Here is a 21,294-nt window from a genome sequence, read left to right as displayed (position 1 = left end):
GCCGGGGCTTTCTCCCACGGCTGGTCTTTGATTTCTTTCAGCCCTTCCTCAATTCGAGTGGCCAGTCTCCACTCCCACACACTCTCCCACAGGATAGAGAGAGCACGGCCTTCTGAAAGCCAAGCCTCTGACTCTGCTATTCCATCACTGAAGAAAAACAAGCAAATAGGCACATTGGAAATTCAGACACTGTACATGCTTTGCCCTTTTCATCCACTCAAAGAAAATGTGTCTTTATAAATATGGAATAGTGACACTTGAAGATAGACTGCCAGCATTTTCGACAGCTGGAGTCTTTTCAGAAAGAGATGTACACTCCATAAAGAAAATATTCATTTGGGGAAACTGATGCTGTTTCTGGACCCCTGAAAGACAATACTGGAGTCTGGTGGGCACCAGGGAGGAGCTGAACCGAGGCGTTCTGTTGGAGTTGTTGATTTGTCCACCTGCCTGGAAAAGGGAGAAGGTGGAAGTGCTCTCAGGGTCTGGGTTTGAGGGTTTAATGTTAATTAACCTGAAGATTGGGCTCCACCATCAAGATAGGTCAGTGAGCCGTCCTCTGGGCAAGCACACAGAACCGGGACTCTTAGGTGGAGCCGTGGGGCTTCCCCTCCCTCCCATAGGAGGGTCTGAGTCCCAACTGCCTCTCGGCAACATTGTGATATGCACATATTGGCGACTCACCGAATTGTCTCTCCCGACACTGCCCTCTAACCAGACAGATGCACGTTGTTCAGAGAACGCTCCCTAATCCTCAAACTCCTTCTACTCAAAAAGCCCCAGTGGAGGGAAATATTAGATAAAAGATGACGGAGCTGGTGCAATACATTGGGATGCAGAAAAATCAGTTGGCAAACCCTCAAATTTTGATCTGGGAGGGGCCCTGAGATCACTTTGTGGGGCATAAGCTGTGTGATTCCAGCTCAAAGAGTAAGATTTAAGTCCAACTAACATTTTTTGGTAATATTAATATCTTTGGTTTGCAGTCAGAGTTGAGAATTTGTACGAGATGACTGTAACTTTGAAGTCAGCACTGACCCTTCGATGACAAAGACAGATATGGGACTTCTTTAGTTTACAGCAGTTCTGTGGCCCACTTGTTGTCCCACATAGCACTGGCCTCTTACTGCCAAGCCAGTGCGTTCCTACCTCTGGGAAGAAGGGGTGAAGGGGATACTGACAGCAGTGGCGACCTTTGGCATTTCTTACCCTTCCTCCCCTCTCCTCTCCTCTAAAATCAATCAATCAATGGTATTTATTGAGTGCTTACTATGTGCAGAGCACTGTACTAAGTGCTTGGGAAAGTACAGTTCAACAGAATTAGCAAACACGTTTCCTGCCAGCAACAAGCTTGCAGTCTAGAGACTGTAAAATGACACCATTCCTTTCCCATTAATGGCTACATCCTTTCTCCAAAGTAAGCATGGCCCCACTGGGGCTGGGGATAGCAGTATGATTGGGAGAGTTACAGCTGCCCCTTCTCTCCTCCCTCCCCTCCCCATCCTCCCAGGGATTTATGGCCAAAAGTGAAGCTTCCTTCTGATCAACCTATTTTATAACTGGACAGTAATGTGTTTCCTCTTCTGTAGGGCAGCTACCGATCACAACGTGGATAACACTACAGCAATCCTCAGAGAATGGTTGAAGAATGTGCAAAAACTCTATCACTATGTGGAATGGAGGCCTATGGATGAACCTGAGTGAGTATGAAGAGCAAATGATCTCTTCTCATGGAATTTTTTTGCAGGGAAATGACTTTCTTCATGCTGGGCTCATGTGCAGCCCAGCACATCTGGATTCCATGCAGAGGGTGTGACCCAGGTGTCAGCAGTGACAGTCATAATCCTTAATAATTTCTGGTATTTGGAATGGAGTATTTTTGCTTTTGTTTCATCCTTTTGTGAGATGGGAAGGCTATATGCCTGCCTATAAGGTACACTCACTTCTTCCATAACGTGTGTTTTCAAGATGCATTTTGGGTAGAGAGCTGTTAAGGAATTAGAGAATGTTCTTCCAACAACACACATCTATCTGGAGAAAGCATGACTTGTAGAAGAAACGGTTGTGCGTATGCCTACAACATTAGTTATGTTAGCTAAGGCACACAAACTTTCTTTCATCTGAGGTTCAGCAAGAGCATAGCCCCTCAGGAGACAGAAGAACTGAGTGTAATTCAGAGCCAAGCAAGCAAGCCTCTGAGCCTAGTTGCATATCTGTTGGGGTTAGATTCCTGATTCTGAAATAGTTGGTACAGGTAAGTCTGAGTTACCAAGCTATTTGGATAAGGCCAAGACACCTAAGGAGAGTGTGTGCCTTGGAGAAGAAGTTAGCTGGGAAACCGCAGGCTCGGGAAAAGCTAGGGAAACTGAGGCACGGGAAGGCTAAAGTCTGTGTGCCTGGGTTAGGATACTGTCTTCTGGTTCCCCAGAAGTCTGGGTGGATGAAGACAGTATTGAAGGGGGACTTATTCTCTGGGCCATTCTTACATCTGACAGACACTGGGGTGTAACAATGCAGTATGGGGCATTTATTTTTGTTTTATTGTACAAGGTGTAGTTCATCTTTGTCCTAAGTATTATTTGCTAAGTGGCTGCTGTGCACTGGGCACTGAAGGGACAGAAGTAGGTTTATTAGACAAAGAGAAGGCAGGTGTAGAGGACATGCTGTTCATGGGGGGGATGACAATGAAAGTTTCAAATCTTGGACTGATCATGCCACTAAGTGCCAGGAATCCAGTGGAGACCCAGGGTCGCTCTTCTGTTGTAGGTTGAGCCACTCTGAAAAGGAAGCGACTACGCGCTTACTAATTCAAATATACTCTCCCAAGAGTATACTACAGTGCTATGTCCCCAGCAGGCATTCAGTAAACAGTGTTAACTGATTGACAAAGCTCAGCTGCAGAGCAAGAAACAGGATCTTGACAGTGATTGAGGCAAATTCCACTCGTTCTGGGGACAGCCCTCCCTCTCTGAGAAAGCCAGTGTTTCCTGTGTCCCCCTGAGCCTGCTGTCCAGATTCCAGGGAGACACCTTGGACTTAGTTGTTCTTGGGGCTGGCCTTTTCGTTCTCAACCCTTTTTGGGTTACCTGAGGTGATCCAGGATGTTGTCTCTCCTCTCTCTCCAACTGAAAGGAGGGAGGAAATGAGCAAATCTGCAGGCTGCAGGAGCAAAACCCAAACAGTCATCCTCCCTTCTCTCTCCCAGGTCTTACCCCGATGAAATTGGACCCAAGCACTGGCCCAGCTCCCGGTTTACCCATGTGATGAAACTCCGGCAGGCTGCGCTGAGAACTGCGAGGGAAAAGTGGTCAGACTATGTCCTGGTAAAGCCTAAGTCGGCTATCGTGACAGGCTGTTTCGCGGAGCCCTTCCAAACTATTTCTCTCCCGGCTGGATCTGTGAGAGAGAACCGTCTCCCTGTATTTAGAGACTTCTCTCAAAGGCCTTTCCCCAAAGCCAAGGTGGTTAGAAGTGAAGAGAGAGGTCGAGGGTAGAGATGGGACTTGACGCTTCGAACAGTGCTCTGCACACAGTATAAGCTCTCCATCAATATGATTGATTGACTGACTCCTGGTCCTTGGGAGCTGATCCCAGTTCCTGCACTGAGTCATAACTGCCCTCAATGAGGGAAAGAACCCTCAGTCACTCAGGTTCTCAGTTTCTCTTTTGTAGGACAGGGTTTAAAAACGACCATCCCCATAGAGTTCACTGTAGCCCTTTGAGGATGTGAGATATGCTTTGAGCTCTTTACAGGAAAGTGTTCTCTGAGTGTAACATTTGCCACAGTACTAGAGAATGGCACTTTTTTATTGCACAGTGTATCATTACCCCTTAAGGATAATATCAACCAGAACCTTCCTTCATCATTTGGGAGGGGCATAGAAGATAAATCAGAGTCCAAGGCCCCCCAAAGATTTGTATACGTTGGGGTGGCTGAGGAGGGAGGGAGGGGGAAGTGGCTTTCAGATGTGGTCATTCATCTTTTCAGAACTGAAGTCTTTTTTTTAATGGTCTTTTAAATGCTTACTCTATGCCAGGCATTGTACTGAGCACTGGACTCCAGCCCAACTTTTCTATAGAGGCCACCCAGTTGCCTGAGAGGATAAGAACTTCCCTAGGTGTTGAACTGATTTGAAATGAGGTACACAGAGGTGACCATCTCTGCCTTCCAGGAAGGACTTGAGGTCCCCCTGTTCTGAAAAGATCACTCACCCATCTTTCTGTCTTTTTCTCCTAGTTCATAGATGCAGACAACTTCCTCACCAATCCTCAGACCCTGAATCTGATGATTGCAGAGAACAAGACCATTGTGGCCCCAATGCTGGAGTCTCGCAGCCTCTACTCTAACTTCTGGTGTGGAATTACGCCTCAGGCAAGTCCTGTTTAGGTAATGGCCTTCACCAGGGGCATCAGCAGCAGCTGTAGCAATAGTATGGAAGTATGATAGAACTCCAGGAGAGTGAGAACAATAGGAGGGAAAGACTCCACACCACAATCCAGTGGTGTGACATAGCCAGTAAGCTGAGGAGAATTTATTGAGAAGGCAGCTTTTTAATAATTTTGGTATTTTAGGAGGGTTCTGAAGGTTGAGAGAGATATGGTGTGGTGGAGATATGGTGTGGTATGGTTTGAGGAGGGAGGGAGCTCCAAACTGGGGTTTTGGAGTGAGAGTTGAGAACAAGAGACAGTTATTAACTTCATTAGTAGCATTGTACCAATTTGTCAGTTAAGGACCAGGTGGTTAGGACAGTCTAACCTAAGCCCAGATGGTATTTACTGAATGCTGACTGTGTGTGTGTGAAGCACTGTACTCGGAGCTTGGGAAAGTACAGTGCAACAGAGTTGGTGGTCTCTCATAAAATGAGGGCTAGAGATGCTGGTCTGGAGCATCTCTCATCTACACGCTGGATCTCTGGGAAGAGTGGCTTGCCTCAGTGGGCTCCCTGCACAGAGATGAATGTCAAGCAATATTTCACTTAGTTTCCCAGAGTCCTTGCTCAGTTGCTGATCAAGGGAAGGGCCTGGAGAATATAATAGCGGACAAATTAAGACCACTGGGCTCAAAAGTCAGAGACGTCAAACCAACAGCTCGGTCTCTTACAGGGCTACTATAAACGGACCCCAGACTACGTCCAGATCAGGGAGTGGAAGAGGATAGGCTGCTTTGCGGTTCCCATGGTCCACTCCACATTCCTCATTGACCTCCGAAAAGTGGCCTCGGACAAGTTGTCGTTTTTCCCTCCACACCAGGACTATACCTGGACCTTTGATGACATCATCGTCTTCGCATTCTCCAGCAGGCAAGCAGGTATGGCTGGCATTCTGCCCAGATTCACAGAGAGAAAGCCAGTGAAGAGCCAGACTGTTGGCTGTGGTGGTCCCCATTCAGACGTTTGACTTGAGGTTATTAGGCTTGGGCCCAGACAAAGCTGATTCTGAGGGAAGTTGGGAGCAGGAGGTTCTCAGACAAGGGGTCCTGATTATACGTTAAGGATTGGGATGCTGGGGAGAGGGGTCTCGGGATGAGACCGGAACTTAAATGTTTCTTTCTCCTGTGGCATCTGACTGGGATCTGCTCATTACATCAGGCCCTCCCAAACAATAAATGCAGAGTAGATACCGCAGAGTCTTGGCTAGCCTGGGACCCACCAATATATCACTTCCCTTCTAATATAATAATAATAATATTTGTCAAGTGTTTACTATACCAACCACTGTATTAAGTGCCGCGGTAGGTAGAAGACAATCAAGCCAGACACAGTCCTTGTTTCACATGGGGCTCACAGACTAAGGGGAGGGAGAACAGGTATCGAATCCTCATTTTACAGATGAGGAAGTTAAGTGACTTGTCCAAGGTCACACAGCAGGAAAGTGGTGGAGTGGGGATTAGAACCCAGGTGCCCTACCAGGCTAGTACTTTTTCCACTTTTTCCAGAAGAAGGAGTGTGGCCTAGTGGAAAGAGTTGAAGGCTTGGGAATCAGAGGCCATGGGTCCTCATCCCAGCTCTGCCACTTGTCAGCTGTGTGACTTTGGGCAAGTCACTTAACTTCTCTGTGCCCCAATTACCACATCTGTAAAATGGGGATTAAGACCGTGAGCCCCTAGAGGGACAACCTGGTTACCTTGTATCTACTCCAGTGCTTAGAACAGTGCTTGGCACATAGTAAGCGCTTAACAAATATCATCATCATCATCATCACTGGGTCATGCTGTTTCCTTCTGTTTTCACTTTCTCTTTTCTCAATTCCATCCACTATATTAAACTCAGTGTTTCCTCTCTCACAGATGTTTTCTTACACTGGGAACACCCATTGAAATTTTTACAGGAAAAAAGTGTTGGGGTATTTAATAGAAATGTTTGAGGGTATTTACGATTCTCTTGAAAATTCTACAGCACAGTAGTCAACTCTTTAATTTCCCTTGGGCCCCTTACTTCACTCTCCTTCAGCCTGTCTGAAGGTCATTTTGCTACTCAAAAGTATCTCTATTAAATAATGGGTGGCAAAAGGAAGTGAGATGAAACATAAAACACTGCATTTTGCTAATTAATTCATTCAATAGTATTTTTTGAGCGCTTACTATGTGCAGAGCACTGTACTAAGCACTTGGAATGAACAAGTCGGCAACAGATAGAGACAGTCCCTGCCGTTTGACGGGCTTACGGTCTAATCGGGGGAGACGGACAGACAAGAACAGTGGCAATAATTAATGGCAGCCCTGCAGGGGGAAGTTTAAGCAGTGAGGTAAAATGGGGTTGTGTCTTACTGGGGAATGTCTTGAATTCTAGTGCTGGGGCAGTTGAGAGTCGTGTGTAATACAACTGGGGCGGGGGGCGGTTTCTCTTCCCAGATGGTATTTTGTTAACTTTCCAGTAGAAAACAGAAAATGCTGATCTTTAGAGGGAAGCTCTAGATTGTTCTCTCGTTGTGGTCAGGGAACGTATCTACCAACTCTTTCATATTGAACTCTCCCAGACTCCTAGTACAGTGCTCTGCACACAGTAAGCACTCAATAAATACCACTGATTGGTTGATTGAAACTTTTGGTCTTAGTTGTGGTATTTGGTAAGTGCCAAGGACTGTAGATACAAGATAATTAGGTCAGACATAGTCCCTGTCCAAAGCAAGGCTCGCAGTCGAAGGGGAGGGAGAACAGGTATTAAATCCCAGTTTTACAGATGAGGAAACAGAAGCACAGAAAAGTTAAGTGACTTGCCCAGCCGGCAAATTTGGAATCCAGGTTCCTCTGGCACTCCAGCCCATGCTTTGTCTCACTTGGCCAGGCTGCTTCTCTTAAATGCCAAGTGCCAGAATTGATTGGCTACTAAAGGATTATTTTTTTTTTGTACTGTAAATTTCTAGAACCAACATGATGAGCCTACGCTACCCGTATGCATCTCCTCTGGTCCCTGCTCAAAATCATCCCCCTCCCTTCCCTGTGTTCACAGTGGTCTTTAATGGAAGTAGAGTATTGGGGCTCTCTGTGTATACAGCAGGGCCCCAGGGTTGAAGGGTCTCTCCTCATCTAGGGCCAGGGGCTACTGTGATCAGTGGGCCAGATACAGTTTTTCCATTGTTCCAGACCAATCAAGAGAGAGGAATACCTATTGTCCTGCACCCCTTTACTCCCACCTATTTTAATGCCACCGAAATTGATCAATCAGTGATATTTACTAAGCACTTCCCTGAGGGAAAGTCTCTGTACTAAGTACTTGGGAGAGAATTCTAGCAGGAAGATCCTGCCCTCAAGTTGTTTACAGTTTAAAGGGGAGGAGTCAGACAGACAAATACTACTGACAGAATGGCAGGATTAGAAGACAGGTATTTGTTCAGAGATTTCAGAATGAAGTAGCCAGTGCAGTAATTGAATTTTTGGAAATCCAAAGAGAAATGTACATATGTACACATGCCATGAGAAGCAGCAAGGCCTATTGGAAAGAGACCTAGGAGTCAGAAGACCTGGATTCCAATTCCTGGCTCTGCCAGCTATCTTCTGTGTAACTGTGGGCAAATCACTTAACTTCTCTGTGCCTCAGTTTCCTCATCAATAAAATGGGAATTTAGTGCCTCTTCTCCCTCTTACTTGGACTGTGAGCCCCAGTGGGTCAGGGCGCTCACAATGGGACAGGAACTATGCTCGACCTAATTAACTTGTATTCCCCTCAGCACTTAGAAGCATGCTTGACACATAGAAAGCACTTAAATATAAAAATAAAAAATATCCAGCTATCTTACAGTTATTTGGCTTCTAATGCAATAGACTGGTGTCAAGGTTTCATCCCAGCAAAAAGAATGGAGTCATTTTGCAGATAAACAAATCTTCAAAGGTTGCTGGTCTCAGAGATTGCAAAAAAAATCAGGTTCACATGAAAATGTGTCCTGATGCCGATTTTCTTTAGAATTTCCATTAAGATGGAAAGGCGGTGGTGTCTACAGCACTTAAATTCCATCTTGGATCCTCTAACCTGGCTGTCTGAATATAAAGACCGATATAAGCGTATTTAATTAGGCTGGCAGGCTTGTGAAGGTGCTCTGATTCCACAGAAGTCTCATGGGTTTGTGATATTGCCCCTTCAAGGCACAATGGGTGTGGCTTAAATTAATCCCCTCGTTAAAGTTCTTAGCAGGTCTGTGTTTTTTCCTTTTAATGTCTGAAACTAATGTAAAAGTTTTCTTTTTGATTTTTTTTTGTGGTGGGGGTTTTTAAATTTAAATTTTTGAACAGAAGACTCTAACCCCAAATAAAAAAATTAAGAAGATTTTAATTCTTTCCACTTAGTCGAAGTAGCAGATTATTTCTCTCTTGGTTATGTCTGCACTTTACGCTAACTCTTATTCAACCTTGCCCATCAAATATAAGGATTTTCTCCTTCCTATCGTTTGAGTCACTGTTCATTTCTATTCTCTGGCACTGGCATGTGTTTCTTCTCTTTTGATCCTTTCCTACTTTTAGCATTCAACTCAGCATTCTTTGGGAAAGAAAATGTTCAATTTCCTCCTACCTCAAAGGAGCATAATCTAGACTCTTGTGCCCCAAGTTGTGGATTTCATTTGAAAAGAGAGGAAGTGAAATGTTGATGAGACCAAAAAATGGAATGTAGAGTCCTTGCATATTTGATTCCCCATCTACTAGTCCTGTCACAGTGTATACTGCCAAAATTTGTTTATGCGGCCTCCCCCTTTCTTTAGCTTAATGTGACTCCTCATTTTTTTTTTGCTTCCATTTAGAGAGAATATTTTCCTTTCTACTCCTGCCATCATCCTGAATTCCCTGATTTTTTTCTTTTGAATTGTTCATCTTTTTCAATTCTGGCATTGACACTGCCCGAAAGGCTTAAACCGCTGCACTGTGGCCTCTCCTTAGACCCCAGCCCCTCCCAGTAAGCAGTGGAACAATCCTCAGTTATGAAGCTCTGAGATTCCCCACCCCACCTTGCCTCACCCTTCGTTTCCCCCCCAGACTGCCCCAGTTGGCCAGCAGGAGGGTCAAGGGGTGAGGGGCGCTTTCCGACTAACCTCTCTTGTTTCTTTGTCCTCAGGGATCCAGATGTACCTCTGTAACAGAGAGCACTATGGGTACCTGCCTGTCCCACTGAAGCCACACCAGACCATAGAGGAGGACATTGAGAACCTCATTCATGTGCAGATTGAAGCAATGAGTAAGTAGGAGAAGCAAGTTCCTGGTTCACCCCCAGCCCACCCCAATACGATGGCTTTCAGTTTGGAACTCGCCTCCCTCTCTGTTCGACCAGATCAAGTGAAAGGAAAAGGCCACCCTCACCGAGTCAGCCCTGCTAAAGGCCCAGGCCTGCTCTTATAGGTGCAAGCCTATTTTTTTGAGAGGATTTATTTCCAGCGGAAACTTTCATTTTTGACTCGAATCTGCAAGGTGGCAGTATAATCGTGGAAACCTCACAGAGCTCCCCTTCAGTTTGCAGGCAGAAGTCAGAGCTTTTTGTGTTCCAAATCATTTCCTCTCACCCTACTGCTGCCCTGAAGTGCTTCATGGATATCCCCGGGGTCCAGGCAAGTTGGTTTTCGGGAGGGGAAGGCAGCTCCAGTCCTCAGGCATGCTTGGGCAGCAGCTGTCAACTGGGTCAACTCCCATCTAATCAGAAGGCTCATTCAGGTCCCCGCTGCAAAGGCTCAAACAAAGATGACCCAGAAAACTGCAGTGGCCCCTCAGTTATCAGAATTGCTGGGTAGTACAGGAAATGAGCTACTGTGAGCAAACAATGTTAGAACTCCTGTATTGTCTCTTTGGGTGGGAGAGTCTCAATTATCTTTTATCTCCCCCAGGCTTAGAACAGCGCTTGACACAATCCTAAACCCTGAACAAACACCATAATAGTAATAGTTATTGTCCAAATTACCCATGGTCTCAAAACAGTTCAGATCATCAAAATTCCTCTGTCTTTGAAAGCCCTGCTTTCACAGCAGTGAAAATGACAATACCTTTATTTTACCCAGAGCAGGATCTGCCCCATTTGTTACAGTCCTTTCTGCCCTAAATGGCCACCTCCACCAGAAAGTGAGACTTCCCTGCCTTTGCCAATGAGGAAGAAATGCAAGCCTTTCTTCTCCCTGCAGCCTAGGAGATGAGAGCCAAGCCCAGAGAGAGAGGCAGGGGAACAAGGCACTAAGTGTAGGGGGACCCAGGTAGTAGGAAAGAGATCAGGGTGCTGGAGATTGTAATCTGGGGGCTGTCTTAGATTTAGAAATTATAGAGGTGCAATCAGTCACCTTGCTCCCAGCCCTGAGATTCCAAGGCTCTTCTCATCAGATACAGACTCTGGAAAGAAACTTTTCCCCCCTGCCCCCAGGTTGTTTCTATAAATAAAAGTTACACTGGCTTTAGGACCTGTTTAGCTTTTCCACTGAAATTGCACCCACTTCATCATATGAGCACCCTGCAAATGTCTTTGCTTACAGAGGTTCCAGACCAACTAATGGCTAATCGATCCCTGGGATCCCCTCTCTCGACTGTGAGCTCATTGTGGGTGGGGAATATGTCTCTTACATTGTTATATCATACTCTCCCAAGGGTTTAGTACAGTGCTCTGCACACAGAAAGTGCTCAAGAAATACCATTGATTGATTCATTGAAATAAACTCTCCAGGCAGTGATCAGGGCTCAGCAGCCCCTTGGGCTGGGAGCACCATCCCATGTTCTGGAGCTTTTTTTTAAAATGGCACTTTTGTAAGTGCTTTCTGTGTGTCAGGCATTCTACTAAGAGCTGGGGTAGGTACAAGCTAATCAGGTTGAACACAGCCCATGTCCCATACAGGATTCATAGGGACTTTTGCAGGGACCTTTTGGATGGAGGGTGCAGGGGATGTACCCATTCACCCATTTCCAATGGCCTTGCTGTTGCTGAGTGCCAGTGGGAGTAAGCGAGCACAGAGGGAAATGGGCAGTAGAAGGCTCCTGGCCCCAGCCAAATGCAGGCCAGCCCAGTCCCTGGCAAAGGGTAGAAAGCACATTGGGAGGACCCTGACTTCTTTCACTTGAAGAAATCTAAGCAAGCCAAGCAAGAACATTCCTTTTAAGTGCATCTCTTCACGTAAAGAAATTATAATTTCTTTATGAACATTCACATGAACAACTCATGATTGAGAGTACAGTCGGTCCTGCCAGGATGTGGGGTTTAAATGTGCGTTTGGGGTAGATTTGCATGGCAGAATTTGGAGATGTCCTTTTGACAACATGAGTCTGGACCTGATGTGTTGAGGGGTAGGAAGAAACAGTCATGTATGTGCATGTGGTGAGCTCTGCAGTGAGAGTTTCTCCTGACTCCCCTTGTAAGCCCCTTGAGTCCCCTTGTAAGGTGGAAGATGGCTGTAATTTGGAGCAGCTTCAATTTTTTTCGGTCAATCAGCGGTATTCACTGTAGCCCGAGCCGTGTATTAAGCATGTGGGAGAGTACAGTGGTTAGAAACCACGATCTCCGCCCATAAGCGGTTTGCAGCTGAATCGGGGAGACAGATCCAAAATAATTTACAGAAATCAAAAATGGATATGTAGCTATGTGCACTAGCTAAGTCGACATCAACGGAAATGCGACAGGGGCAGAGGTGCATAATGGTATCTTTATCCCTGCGTGAGCTGGAGAACTCATTGGCAGACATAGCCTGAGCAGGAAAGTAAATGCTCTAGACTGTCATTGGTGTGCGAGGGGAGAACTCTGAGAAGTTACATTCATGTGTCTTTTGGCACTGCTCCTCCCACCGCACGGACTGTCTGTTCCAGCCCCCCACGCCCAGCACGCTTGCCGAGGGATGGGTTTCTGACTCCGGCATTAACACGGCCTTCTGTACACTTGTGTCTTTCAGTCAACCGCCCCCCTATGGAGCCCTCCCAACACGTCTCTGTCACCCCCAAGTTTCCCGACAAGATGGGGTTTGATGAGGTATGAGAAGTCGGTTCAGGACGCCCGTCTGGGAAGCTTCGGAGATCCCTTCCACCCCACGGGTTCTCTGATGGGTGGCCTGGTGTCTGGCTGTATGACTTTGCTCCTCTACGGTTAGAGTCCGGCATGTTTGTGTTGTCTGTGTTGTTCCTTTGTGGCTACAATTTCTGTTGCCTTTGAACCGGGGCTGGGATTTTATTTTCTCAGGTCTGGGTTCGTCCCCTGCCCCCGGCCCCCCCAGTAAAGGCCTGTGTTTGTTCCTGCTCCCTGTAGTAGGAGCCATTAATCAGTGGTATTTATGCAATGCTTACTGTGTGCAGAGCACTGTACTAAGGACTTGGGACTCGGACAGAGTGCCCTTGACTTAAGCCGCCTAAGAGAAAGGGATCCCGTTAAGTGGCTCAGGTGGAGTCGGGGCTCAGACACGCCGACCCCTCAGAGCCCAGGACATAGCGACAGCTTTTTATGTAAAAAAAAAGAATCAAACCCCAACGAACGGGTCCTTGTGGTCCGGGTTTAGACCACCTGTGCGGCCGCCTCTCCTCCCATCTGTTTCAGTACGAAAAGTTTCTCTAATTGAAAGCTAGAGACCCCCAAGTCTGTTTAGTTTCTCTGTCCCAAAAAGCAAAGGAAGAGAAGCCCTTACCCTGGACAGGCACGGACGGCCACCCTGTCTGAACAGGTTTCCACAAGCAGAGCAGCCAGGGAAATTGAGGCAACTCTGGTGAACTCAGGCAAATGTTGGGGGTGAGGCCTGAGTTCTCCACTTGTCCTCAGTTATATACTTTGGCTCAGGTTACACATTGCTTGTGGAGATCTGGCTTCCTGACCCAAACTTATTTGCATTTGTTTCACAAAGCAGTGAAGGTATTTTACTGTGCTTTGAGCACCTTCCCCGGCCCTGATGATACTTCAATCAGTTAATTAGTTATTTGTTGAATGCTTACTGTGTGCAGAGCAGGGTACAAAACAGTTTGGGGAGAGTATAGTATAATAGAGTAGGTAAACACAATCCCTTCACATAAAACCCTGGCCTGTTTGGTTTGATCCAACACTAGCAGCTTTCCACTTTCTTTCTGGACAGGTAACAGAAAGGTGTGGCATCTTCCACAGTCTGGCCTCAGTCTTGCAGAAAATCCAGATTTTATTTGGTATTGGAAAGAACAGTTATTGTTTGGGTTTATTTTTTTTTTTTAATCTTATCCAGATGGGTTCATTCATTGGTATTCACTGAACACCTACTGTGTGCAGAGCACTGCAGTAACCAATTGGGAGCATCTAGTTGCTTCTTCCTCAAGCCTGAGGTCTTGGGCTTGGCCCTCCAAGGGGTGTTTGCAAAGTGAAGCTGCCCGGTGTCTTTCTCCCTTTTTTCTTTGATGCCACAGATTTTTATGATCAACCTGAAAAGGCGAAAAGACAGGCGAGACCGAATGCTGCGAACCCTGTATGAGCAGGAGATCGAGGTCAAGATTGTGGAGGCTGTGGATGGGAAGTGAGTTTTTTTTCTTGGCTTTTGTGAAGTTCACAAAACTTTTGTGAAGGCGGTAGTGGGTGGTTTCTGGATTAGGCACTATTTCCCTTGAGAGTTACACCTACCCCCACGAGTCTGCTACTTCTCAGGTCTTCACCGTCATTAGCACATCAAAACATGGAAAAGGTATGCCCCATTCTTTCCCTTTCCAGCACTTTTACTGTACCAGAGTGAGTACTTGATCTCGAGTGAGTACTTGATTTCACGTGAGTCCTTGTCAGGAGAGCATTTTTCTGAAGCTGGGGAGCAGTGTAGTACTCCACAGCACCCTGCTGAGAATCTCCCAAAAAGGCATTTTCGCAGCATTTTTCTAGCGATGCTTAGAGGGCAGCCCCTTGATGTGGAATTTATTAGTTGTATTGTATTTAACTGCAACCTGTGTGTCAAATACTGTTCTAAGTGCTGGGGTAAATACAAGTTAATCAGGTCAAACACAGTCCCTGGCTCACGATCTGAGAGGGAGAGAGAATGGGTATTGAATTCCCATTTTACAGATGAGGAAACTAAGGCACAGAGAAGTTGTCATTTGCCCCACACAGTGGGCAAGTGGCAGAGTGAATGAGAACCCGGGACCTTTGCCTCCCAGGCCTGTGCACTTTCTACTAGGCGACACTAGGCCATCAGTGCTGTACTGGGATTGTAGTGGGTAAGGAACATAAACACTCAGAGAGGCTCTATCTGTCTTGCAGGGCCCTGAATACAAGTCAGCTGAAAGCTCTGAATATTGACATGCTCCCTGGGTACCGGGATCCCTATTCTTCTAGGCCACTGACAAGGGGCGAAATTGGCTGCTTCCTTAGCCACTACTCTATCTGGAAAGAGGTAAAAGATGCTCTGTTTTGAAGGCTTGCAGTGGGAATGAGGATCTGCTCTACTGGGGGCAAGGAATAATGACTCTCCCCCTCCATGCACTGGGCCCCGCTTTTTACCGCTGTCCAGGACTGTGGGTCCCTTAAATTGGTTCCTACCAGTCCTCACGACAAGCCCCTTGATAAGTCAAGACTGGACTCTCCCATAGTTCCGCAAGCCCCCTCACTCCTGCACCTGCTCCGTTCTCTGCTCAGGGTCAGACCCACCAAAGGGGGCTCTGGACCCTTCAACTGGGGCCCTCAGAGGGGGCCAATCCCCAAGAAGCCAACCTGTCTTCCCTCTAGCTTCCCTCTGCCCACAAAGTAAGGCCGACGGGCTCCTGGGGGTTTCTTTGTCCCGGCAGGTGATTGACCGGGATTTGGAGAAGACCCTGGTGATTGAGGATGACGTGCGTTTTGAGCACCAGTTTAAGAAGAAGCTCATCAAGCTGATGGATGACATTGACCGAGTCCAGCTGGACTGGGAACTGATGTGAGTAAGGTCCCGAGCGGGCTAATTCTGACCCCAGATGAGTTTCCCTGCATATGGCTTGTTCTACAGCCACACCACCCCTTGCTTGTAGGAGAATGAAGCGTCAGATGGAGGCTGGTGGCAGGAAACCTCGATGGCTCCCTGGCGGGCAGTAAGGAGGGGCCCAGTTGTACCTGGGATCTCTTCTTCAGAAGTTTTTGGAATGCACACCCTTTCAGGGAAGATAAATCCAGGAATTTAAACTCTCCTCAGACTGCACAGTGTACCATGGCATCAGCAGAGAGAGACTTAGATGCTAGGAAAAGAACACCCCCCCAACCCTTCTAAAAAAAAAATAAATGTTGGTATTTGTTAAGCGCTTACTATGTGCAGAGCACTGTTCTAAGCGCTGGGGTAAACACAGGGGAATCAGGTTGTCCCACGTGGGGCTCACAGTCTTAATCCCCATTTTACAGATGAGGGAACTGAGGCACAGAGAAGTTATGTGACTTGCCCACAGTCACACAGCTGACAAGTGGCAGAGCTGGGATTCGAACTCATGAGCCCTGATTCCAAAGCCCGTGCTCTTTCCACTACACCACACTGCTTCTGCCAAGGGATGTCTCAAACAGCCCACAGGACTTATTTCTACCTCATCCTTCCTGAGTCCCTCCAGACCCATCCTTCCAGGACCTGCTCAAAGAGGTCCCCCAGGCAGCACCCCCCCTCCCCCCCCTCCAATACCACAATCCCATTTTCTGTGTTCTCTTCTCCAGTTACATTGGCCGGAAAAGGATGCAGGTGCAAGAACCGGAGAAGGCGGTTCCCAATGTGGTGAATCTGGTCGAGGCCGATTACTCCTATTGGACCTTGGGCTATGTCATTTCCTTGGAAGGGGCTCAGAAGCTGGTTGGAGCCGACCCCTTTGGGAAGATGCTGCCAGTGGATGAGTTCCTGCCTGTGATGTACAACAAGCATCCTGTGTGAGTGACTGGGGGCGGGGCCTGGCCCTGCCCCTCGCTTCCTTTTCCCCCCAGCACAATGGGACTGAGCTGCTTTCCTTTGTGGGGCGGAAAAGTGGTCTGTAGCCTCAAGGCAATGGAGAAGCAGCAGAACTAGTGGAAAGAGACCAGACCCGGGAATCAGAGTACTTGGCTTCCAACCCTGCCTCTGTCATTTTCGGCTATGTAATCTTGGTCAGGCCTGTTCACTTCTCTCCGCCTCAGTTTCTCATCTGTAAAATGGGGTTTCGATACCTTAGAATGTGAGTCCCATGTAGGACAGGGACTGTGTTCGCCCTGATTAACGAGTATTTACTCCAGTGCTTAGAACGGAGCTTGATACATAGTAAGTGCTTAACCAATAGCACATGATCAATATTATTAATTAGTATTGTTCCCCTTTTACAGATAAGGATCTGGAGAACTCAAAAGGGGGAGTAACTTGCCCTGGGTGATGTGAATCTGTCACAGAGCTGGGATTAGAACACCAGTCTGCCCTCCTCATTCTATCGCAGTGGAGGCGGCAGCTTGCCCTGGACCTCACATAATACCGGAAGAATTGATTGTCTTTACGTACCTTTTGGGAGTTCCCTGGGCCCCAGACAAGGGTCTCCATCAACTATGCCCTCACTTGAGATGTACAGAGATTTTTCTGGGAAGGACCTCTAGCTATGGCCTCCATTCCCAGTTGGCCCAGGCACAGCAAGGCCTAGTGGATAGAGCAAGGGCCTGGGAATCAGAAGGACCTGGGTTCCCGTCCCGGCTCTGCCATTTGTCTGCCGGATAACCTTGGGCAAGTCACTTTACTTCTCTGTGCCTCAGTTACCTCATCTGTTATATGGGGATTAAGACTGCAAGCCCCATGTTGGTCAAGAACTGTGTCCAACCCAGTTATTTTACCTGTCCCAACACTTCAAATGGTGCCTGGCACATAGTAAGTGCATAACAAATACCGTATTACCAGTATGATTAGCTCAACCACATGGCTGTAGGGCCAACGGCAAAACTTCATTTTTTCACTCTGTCTGGGAGGAGAAATGGGATTCTCCTACAGCAAGCTTTTAGTTTTCTCTGCCCTAGCTAGCTTAGAGGAATGATTTATCGTGCCCGTTGGATGCCGGCCTCCACCAAGAACACGTGTTAAATCCCACATAAACCGATAATCCATCCTGTCCCTTTGCTGTAAGAGTCTGACAGTCTCATCCACTGTGCCTTCCTCCTTTTTAGAGCCAAGTACATGGAGTACTATGAACCCAGAGACCTGAAGGCCTTTTCGGTAGAGCCCCTGCTCATCTACCCGACCCACTACACGGGGCAGCCCGGGTACCTCAGCGACACCGAGACCTCCACCATCTGGGACAATGAGACCGTGGCCACGGACTGGGACCGGAAGCATTCACGCAAGACCCAGGAGCACATCCACAGTAATGCCCAGAACACAGATGCCCTGGCCCCGCAGCCCTCCTTCGACTCCGCTACCCCTCACGATGAACTCTGAGCGGCTCCCGGGCCTGGTGCGGTCCTGATCCCAGCTCGACCCGTTAGCTGTTCCATAGACTCTTCTAGCTCGTCATCCAGTACCTTTTTGTTTTTACCATAGCTCCCAGCAAGTTGAGTTGATCGACTTGAGTTAATGAAAAGGGAAAGGAAGGAAAAATTAGCTGGAAGAATGGTAGACTTCCACAAAAAAAAAAAGCACAATGCCAAACTTATGTTTGGCCTCACACTTCATCTCCTTGGCAAAGTGCTTGGTCAGACAGGATTTACTGGGTTTACCCAAATTATTTTTGGAAAAACACCCAACTGTGTCCAATTTTATATTGATCCTGGGGTCAGGATGTTGTATTTATAAGATAAATTTAATATATAAGGGCCTTAGGACAGGAATTGGGCTTGTCGAGTACCTCAGGGTCGAAGGTGCTGCTGTGTCGTGTCTCAGACGAAGTGACGCTTGTGAGCTTGAGAGGACAGCGGCAGGAAAGGAACCTTCTCCAATCCAGAGAATGGGCCTCCCCTATGTGACTCAAAATGCCTTAATGATTCATCTGAAAGATTTTTTTTAATTCAGCCAGCCCTTTTCCTGTGTTTGTTTTTCTCATCACTCACCTGAATAGTGATTTGAGAAAAGGGAGTTTCTCCTGACAGGGCTTGGACCCCCAAGCCTTGGAGCAAGACCTGGCCCCTGGCAAATTTTCAAACAAAGAAAAGCCAGAAGGAAATGTTGAAATTTCAAGACAGGTTTTCCAAAAGCATCTCCAGGCATATCAAGGGGGAAAGGAAAAGGCCCACATTCAAAAGCAATTGGGCTTGATAAGCTAGCGCAGCACTGGGCAGCAAAGTTACCAGCCAGCCAGCCAATGGGTACTGCGATCTTGAGCAACACTTCCCCTGCTCCCAAGGGCTCCTTCCTTCTTTAAAAGAAAAATTAAACCGGCACAATTGGTATCTGACCTCTTTTGAGAGCGTTCTTTGAAACAGTACAGGGGTGAGCTACTTGTCTTAGAAACTTGGGTTGTAGGACAAAAGGGCAGTTCCCCTTTTCTTGGTTGGATGGTGAGGATCAGGTATGCCTAGGTTCAGTTGGGCAGAGATACCTTTGAGTATGTCAAGACATCCCTATTGGGGTCCAGGTTACCCTGCTTAAAATAGCTGACAGGTTTAAATCTTTTGTTTGGCTTTTTTCTTAAGACAGAGCTACAAGGCTTTTGATGGAAAAATTTTCAGTTGAATGAGGGTGTTTTACCTGATTGGATATTTTGTACATTGTGTGCCTGTGTGTGTGTGGGTGTGTGTGTGTATGTCGCATTGGAAGATTTTTTTGCAAGTTGCAAACAATGTTACTTGGGTTTCTCGTTGCATCGTCAGCTGGTCTGACCATGATTCTGAGAATCTGGATGCAGAAGAATCAAGTGTTTGGAATCTCAGTTCTCACAGACCCAACTTTAAGTTCTGGAACTTTGGAGTAGAACTTTTCTACTGTGAATGCTATGCTAACCCTGCCTTCATTCCTCCCGTCCTCTCCCCGTCAGGCTTGAGGGTCGGAGCAAGAGTTTGGTCTCTGTGAATGAAACTGCCAGTCTTTTGAAGAAGAGTTCCAACAGCTCTTTGATACTGAGACTCAGTTTCAGAAATGCTCCAAACAGTCCTGGAATCTCTGCTCCAGGTACTAACTTGTTCTGGATTAGGAGAGTAACTTTCATTACTTCTAGAATCGGCTTTTGAGTAGCAGAGGAATAGGTTAGGCTCGAGCTTCAGCGACTGGTCAGAATACAAGCTGATGCTTCTTACATGGGATGAATCTCAATTTCTCCTAAGACCTGATTGGTTTTTATCAGGTTCACTATGGGCATGAAGGTTTCCCCTTTATGACCCCCTCAACCTCAGACGATTTCCTCTAAAGAAAATGCTATCTCTTCTGGTCTTATTGTTGCAGTTAATATTTATTGAGTGCTCACCTTGTACTGGTACTTTCAGAGCAAACAACCGACGTGGTCTGTGTCTGAGAAGAGCTTAATGCTAAGGAAATGGTCTTGGCATGTATCACTCTTTGGGGAAACACACAACCAGCAGAGAGTGAGTTGTATTTTCAGGCTGCTCTGAGTTGTACAGTATGTGTGCGTGTGTGTGTGTTGTGCGTGCGCACCTGCCCTCATGGGCGTTTGCTACTGTATGCAAGGTTTCTGGCAAAAAAAAAAAACCCTACTCACTTTCCTGGAGCTTGTTTTAAAAATAAATGGATAACTACAGTGCAAAGGTGTGATGGTTCAATTGATTCGGAGGCTAATATTGGCCAAAAACTGATTCCAAAAATATTTCTATTCATTAATTCATTTAATCGTATTTGAGTGCTTACTGTGTGCAGACCACTGTACCAAGCGCTTGGAAAATACAATTTTCTAAGTGAAATCGTGTAAGATCGAGACCAAGCTCCTTAGTCTAACTCTGTGGAATTATACTCTCCCGTGTGCTTCGTATGGGCTCAATAAACATCACTCATTGAATGGCTATATTAGAGGGTATAGTAGCATAATGGAATTAATCATAGTTAATGCAGCAAAAACTTTACTGCAGAGCTTTTCTTCTAGTCTGAATGCCCAGCCGTAACACTGTAGTGGGGATTAGGAAGTAACCCCGACTGAACAAAGGTAACAGAAAGGACAGGGATGGGGAAATCTAGGCTCACCTACTTTCAAATCCTACGAATGTTTCACAGGATCTCTGAATCAGCTGGTGACAGTCGGGTTTTGCTGAATCCCCCTGGGGATCTGGAAGAGCAGGAGAGATACTGCAGGATAGAGAGGTCATCTGTTAGGATGGTCTAGTGCATGCAGGGTGGCCCAATCCTCAGCTCATGAGCCATAGGTGGCTCACCGGATGCCAGGGAACATGTCCATCAACTCTGTTATATTGTCTCCCAAGTACTTAGTACAGCCCTCTGCACATAGTAAGCACTCAATAAACGTGATCAGTTGGGGTGGCGGTGGAGGGCTCCTTTCCCCTGTGCTACCAGGGCCCTAGATCTGGGACCTTTTGTGCTCCCAGATCCTTGTGGGAAAGAATAAGGCCACACAGGCCTCACGGTGTTTCCAACTTGCTATTTTTAGAACTTGGCCAAGTGTTGGAGACTAAAATCAGTGAGGAACTCACTGAACAGAGTGCAAAAAGGAGACTTAATTCCCCCCATCATCTTTCTTCCCTTCAAGGGGTTCCTGGCGGGATTCTCAAAAGCCTACCAAATTGAGCACGTGGGATTGCATGCAGAGACTCGTAAGCATTGGGTCGACAGAATTAACCTCATTTGTTGGTGTTTTCACCTTCAGTGACTGAAATCCAGAAGTTCCCTGGCCCTCTGGTGTCCCTAACAAACTACTAAGGACCATCAATCAGCTGTGATCTCTTCTGTCTTCCTTACCTTGGTTTGTAAGACATGCAGGCTGGGCTCTGTCGTGGCTTCTGTTCCCTAATAATAATAATAATGGTATATGTTAAGGATTTACTATGTGCCAGGCACTGTACTAAGTGCTGGGGTGGA

At 46.8% G+C, this 21,294-nt stretch overlaps 2 protein-coding genes across 2 annotated transcripts in view; one reads left to right on the top strand and one right to left on the bottom strand.

Annotated features, from left to right (window-relative positions):
* Positions 1 to 20,010, top strand: part of COLGALT2 (collagen beta(1-O)galactosyltransferase 2) — a 52,895-nt gene extending 32,885 nt beyond the window's left edge. Inside the window, exons 2-12 of the mRNA XM_029080703.2 lie at positions 1,590 to 1,700; positions 3,206 to 3,323; positions 4,238 to 4,372; positions 5,104 to 5,308; positions 9,540 to 9,659; positions 12,334 to 12,410; positions 13,796 to 13,902; positions 14,631 to 14,763; positions 15,155 to 15,282; positions 16,038 to 16,244; positions 17,490 to 20,010. Coding sequence (XP_028936536.1) covers positions 1,590 to 1,700; positions 3,206 to 3,323; positions 4,238 to 4,372; positions 5,104 to 5,308; positions 9,540 to 9,659; positions 12,334 to 12,410; positions 13,796 to 13,902; positions 14,631 to 14,763; positions 15,155 to 15,282; positions 16,038 to 16,244; positions 17,490 to 17,760 — 1,612 coding nt within the window. The 3' untranslated portion in view covers positions 17,761 to 20,010. The remainder of the gene's footprint in view (positions 1 to 1,589; positions 1,701 to 3,205; positions 3,324 to 4,237; positions 4,373 to 5,103; positions 5,309 to 9,539; positions 9,660 to 12,333; positions 12,411 to 13,795; positions 13,903 to 14,630; positions 14,764 to 15,154; positions 15,283 to 16,037; positions 16,245 to 17,489) is intronic.
* An 82-nt stretch (positions 20,011 to 20,092) lies between these two features.
* RGL1 (ral guanine nucleotide dissociation stimulator like 1) overlaps positions 20,093 to 21,294 on the bottom strand; it is a 164,802-nt gene continuing 163,600 nt past the window's right edge. The window contains exons 21-22 of the transcript XR_003765116.2: positions 21,175 to 21,222; positions 20,093 to 20,547 (exon numbers count right to left, since the gene is read on the bottom strand). The gene's annotated coding sequence lies outside the window, so the exon portion shown is untranslated. The remainder of the gene's footprint in view (positions 20,548 to 21,174; positions 21,223 to 21,294) is intronic.

This window comes from Ornithorhynchus anatinus, chromosome 16 (genome assembly GCF_004115215.2).
Source record: "Ornithorhynchus anatinus isolate Pmale09 chromosome 16, mOrnAna1.pri.v4, whole genome shotgun sequence".
Classification (NCBI taxonomy): Eukaryota; Metazoa; Chordata; class Mammalia; order Monotremata; family Ornithorhynchidae; genus Ornithorhynchus; species Ornithorhynchus anatinus.
This window is presented reverse-complemented; position numbering and strand designations above follow the sequence as displayed.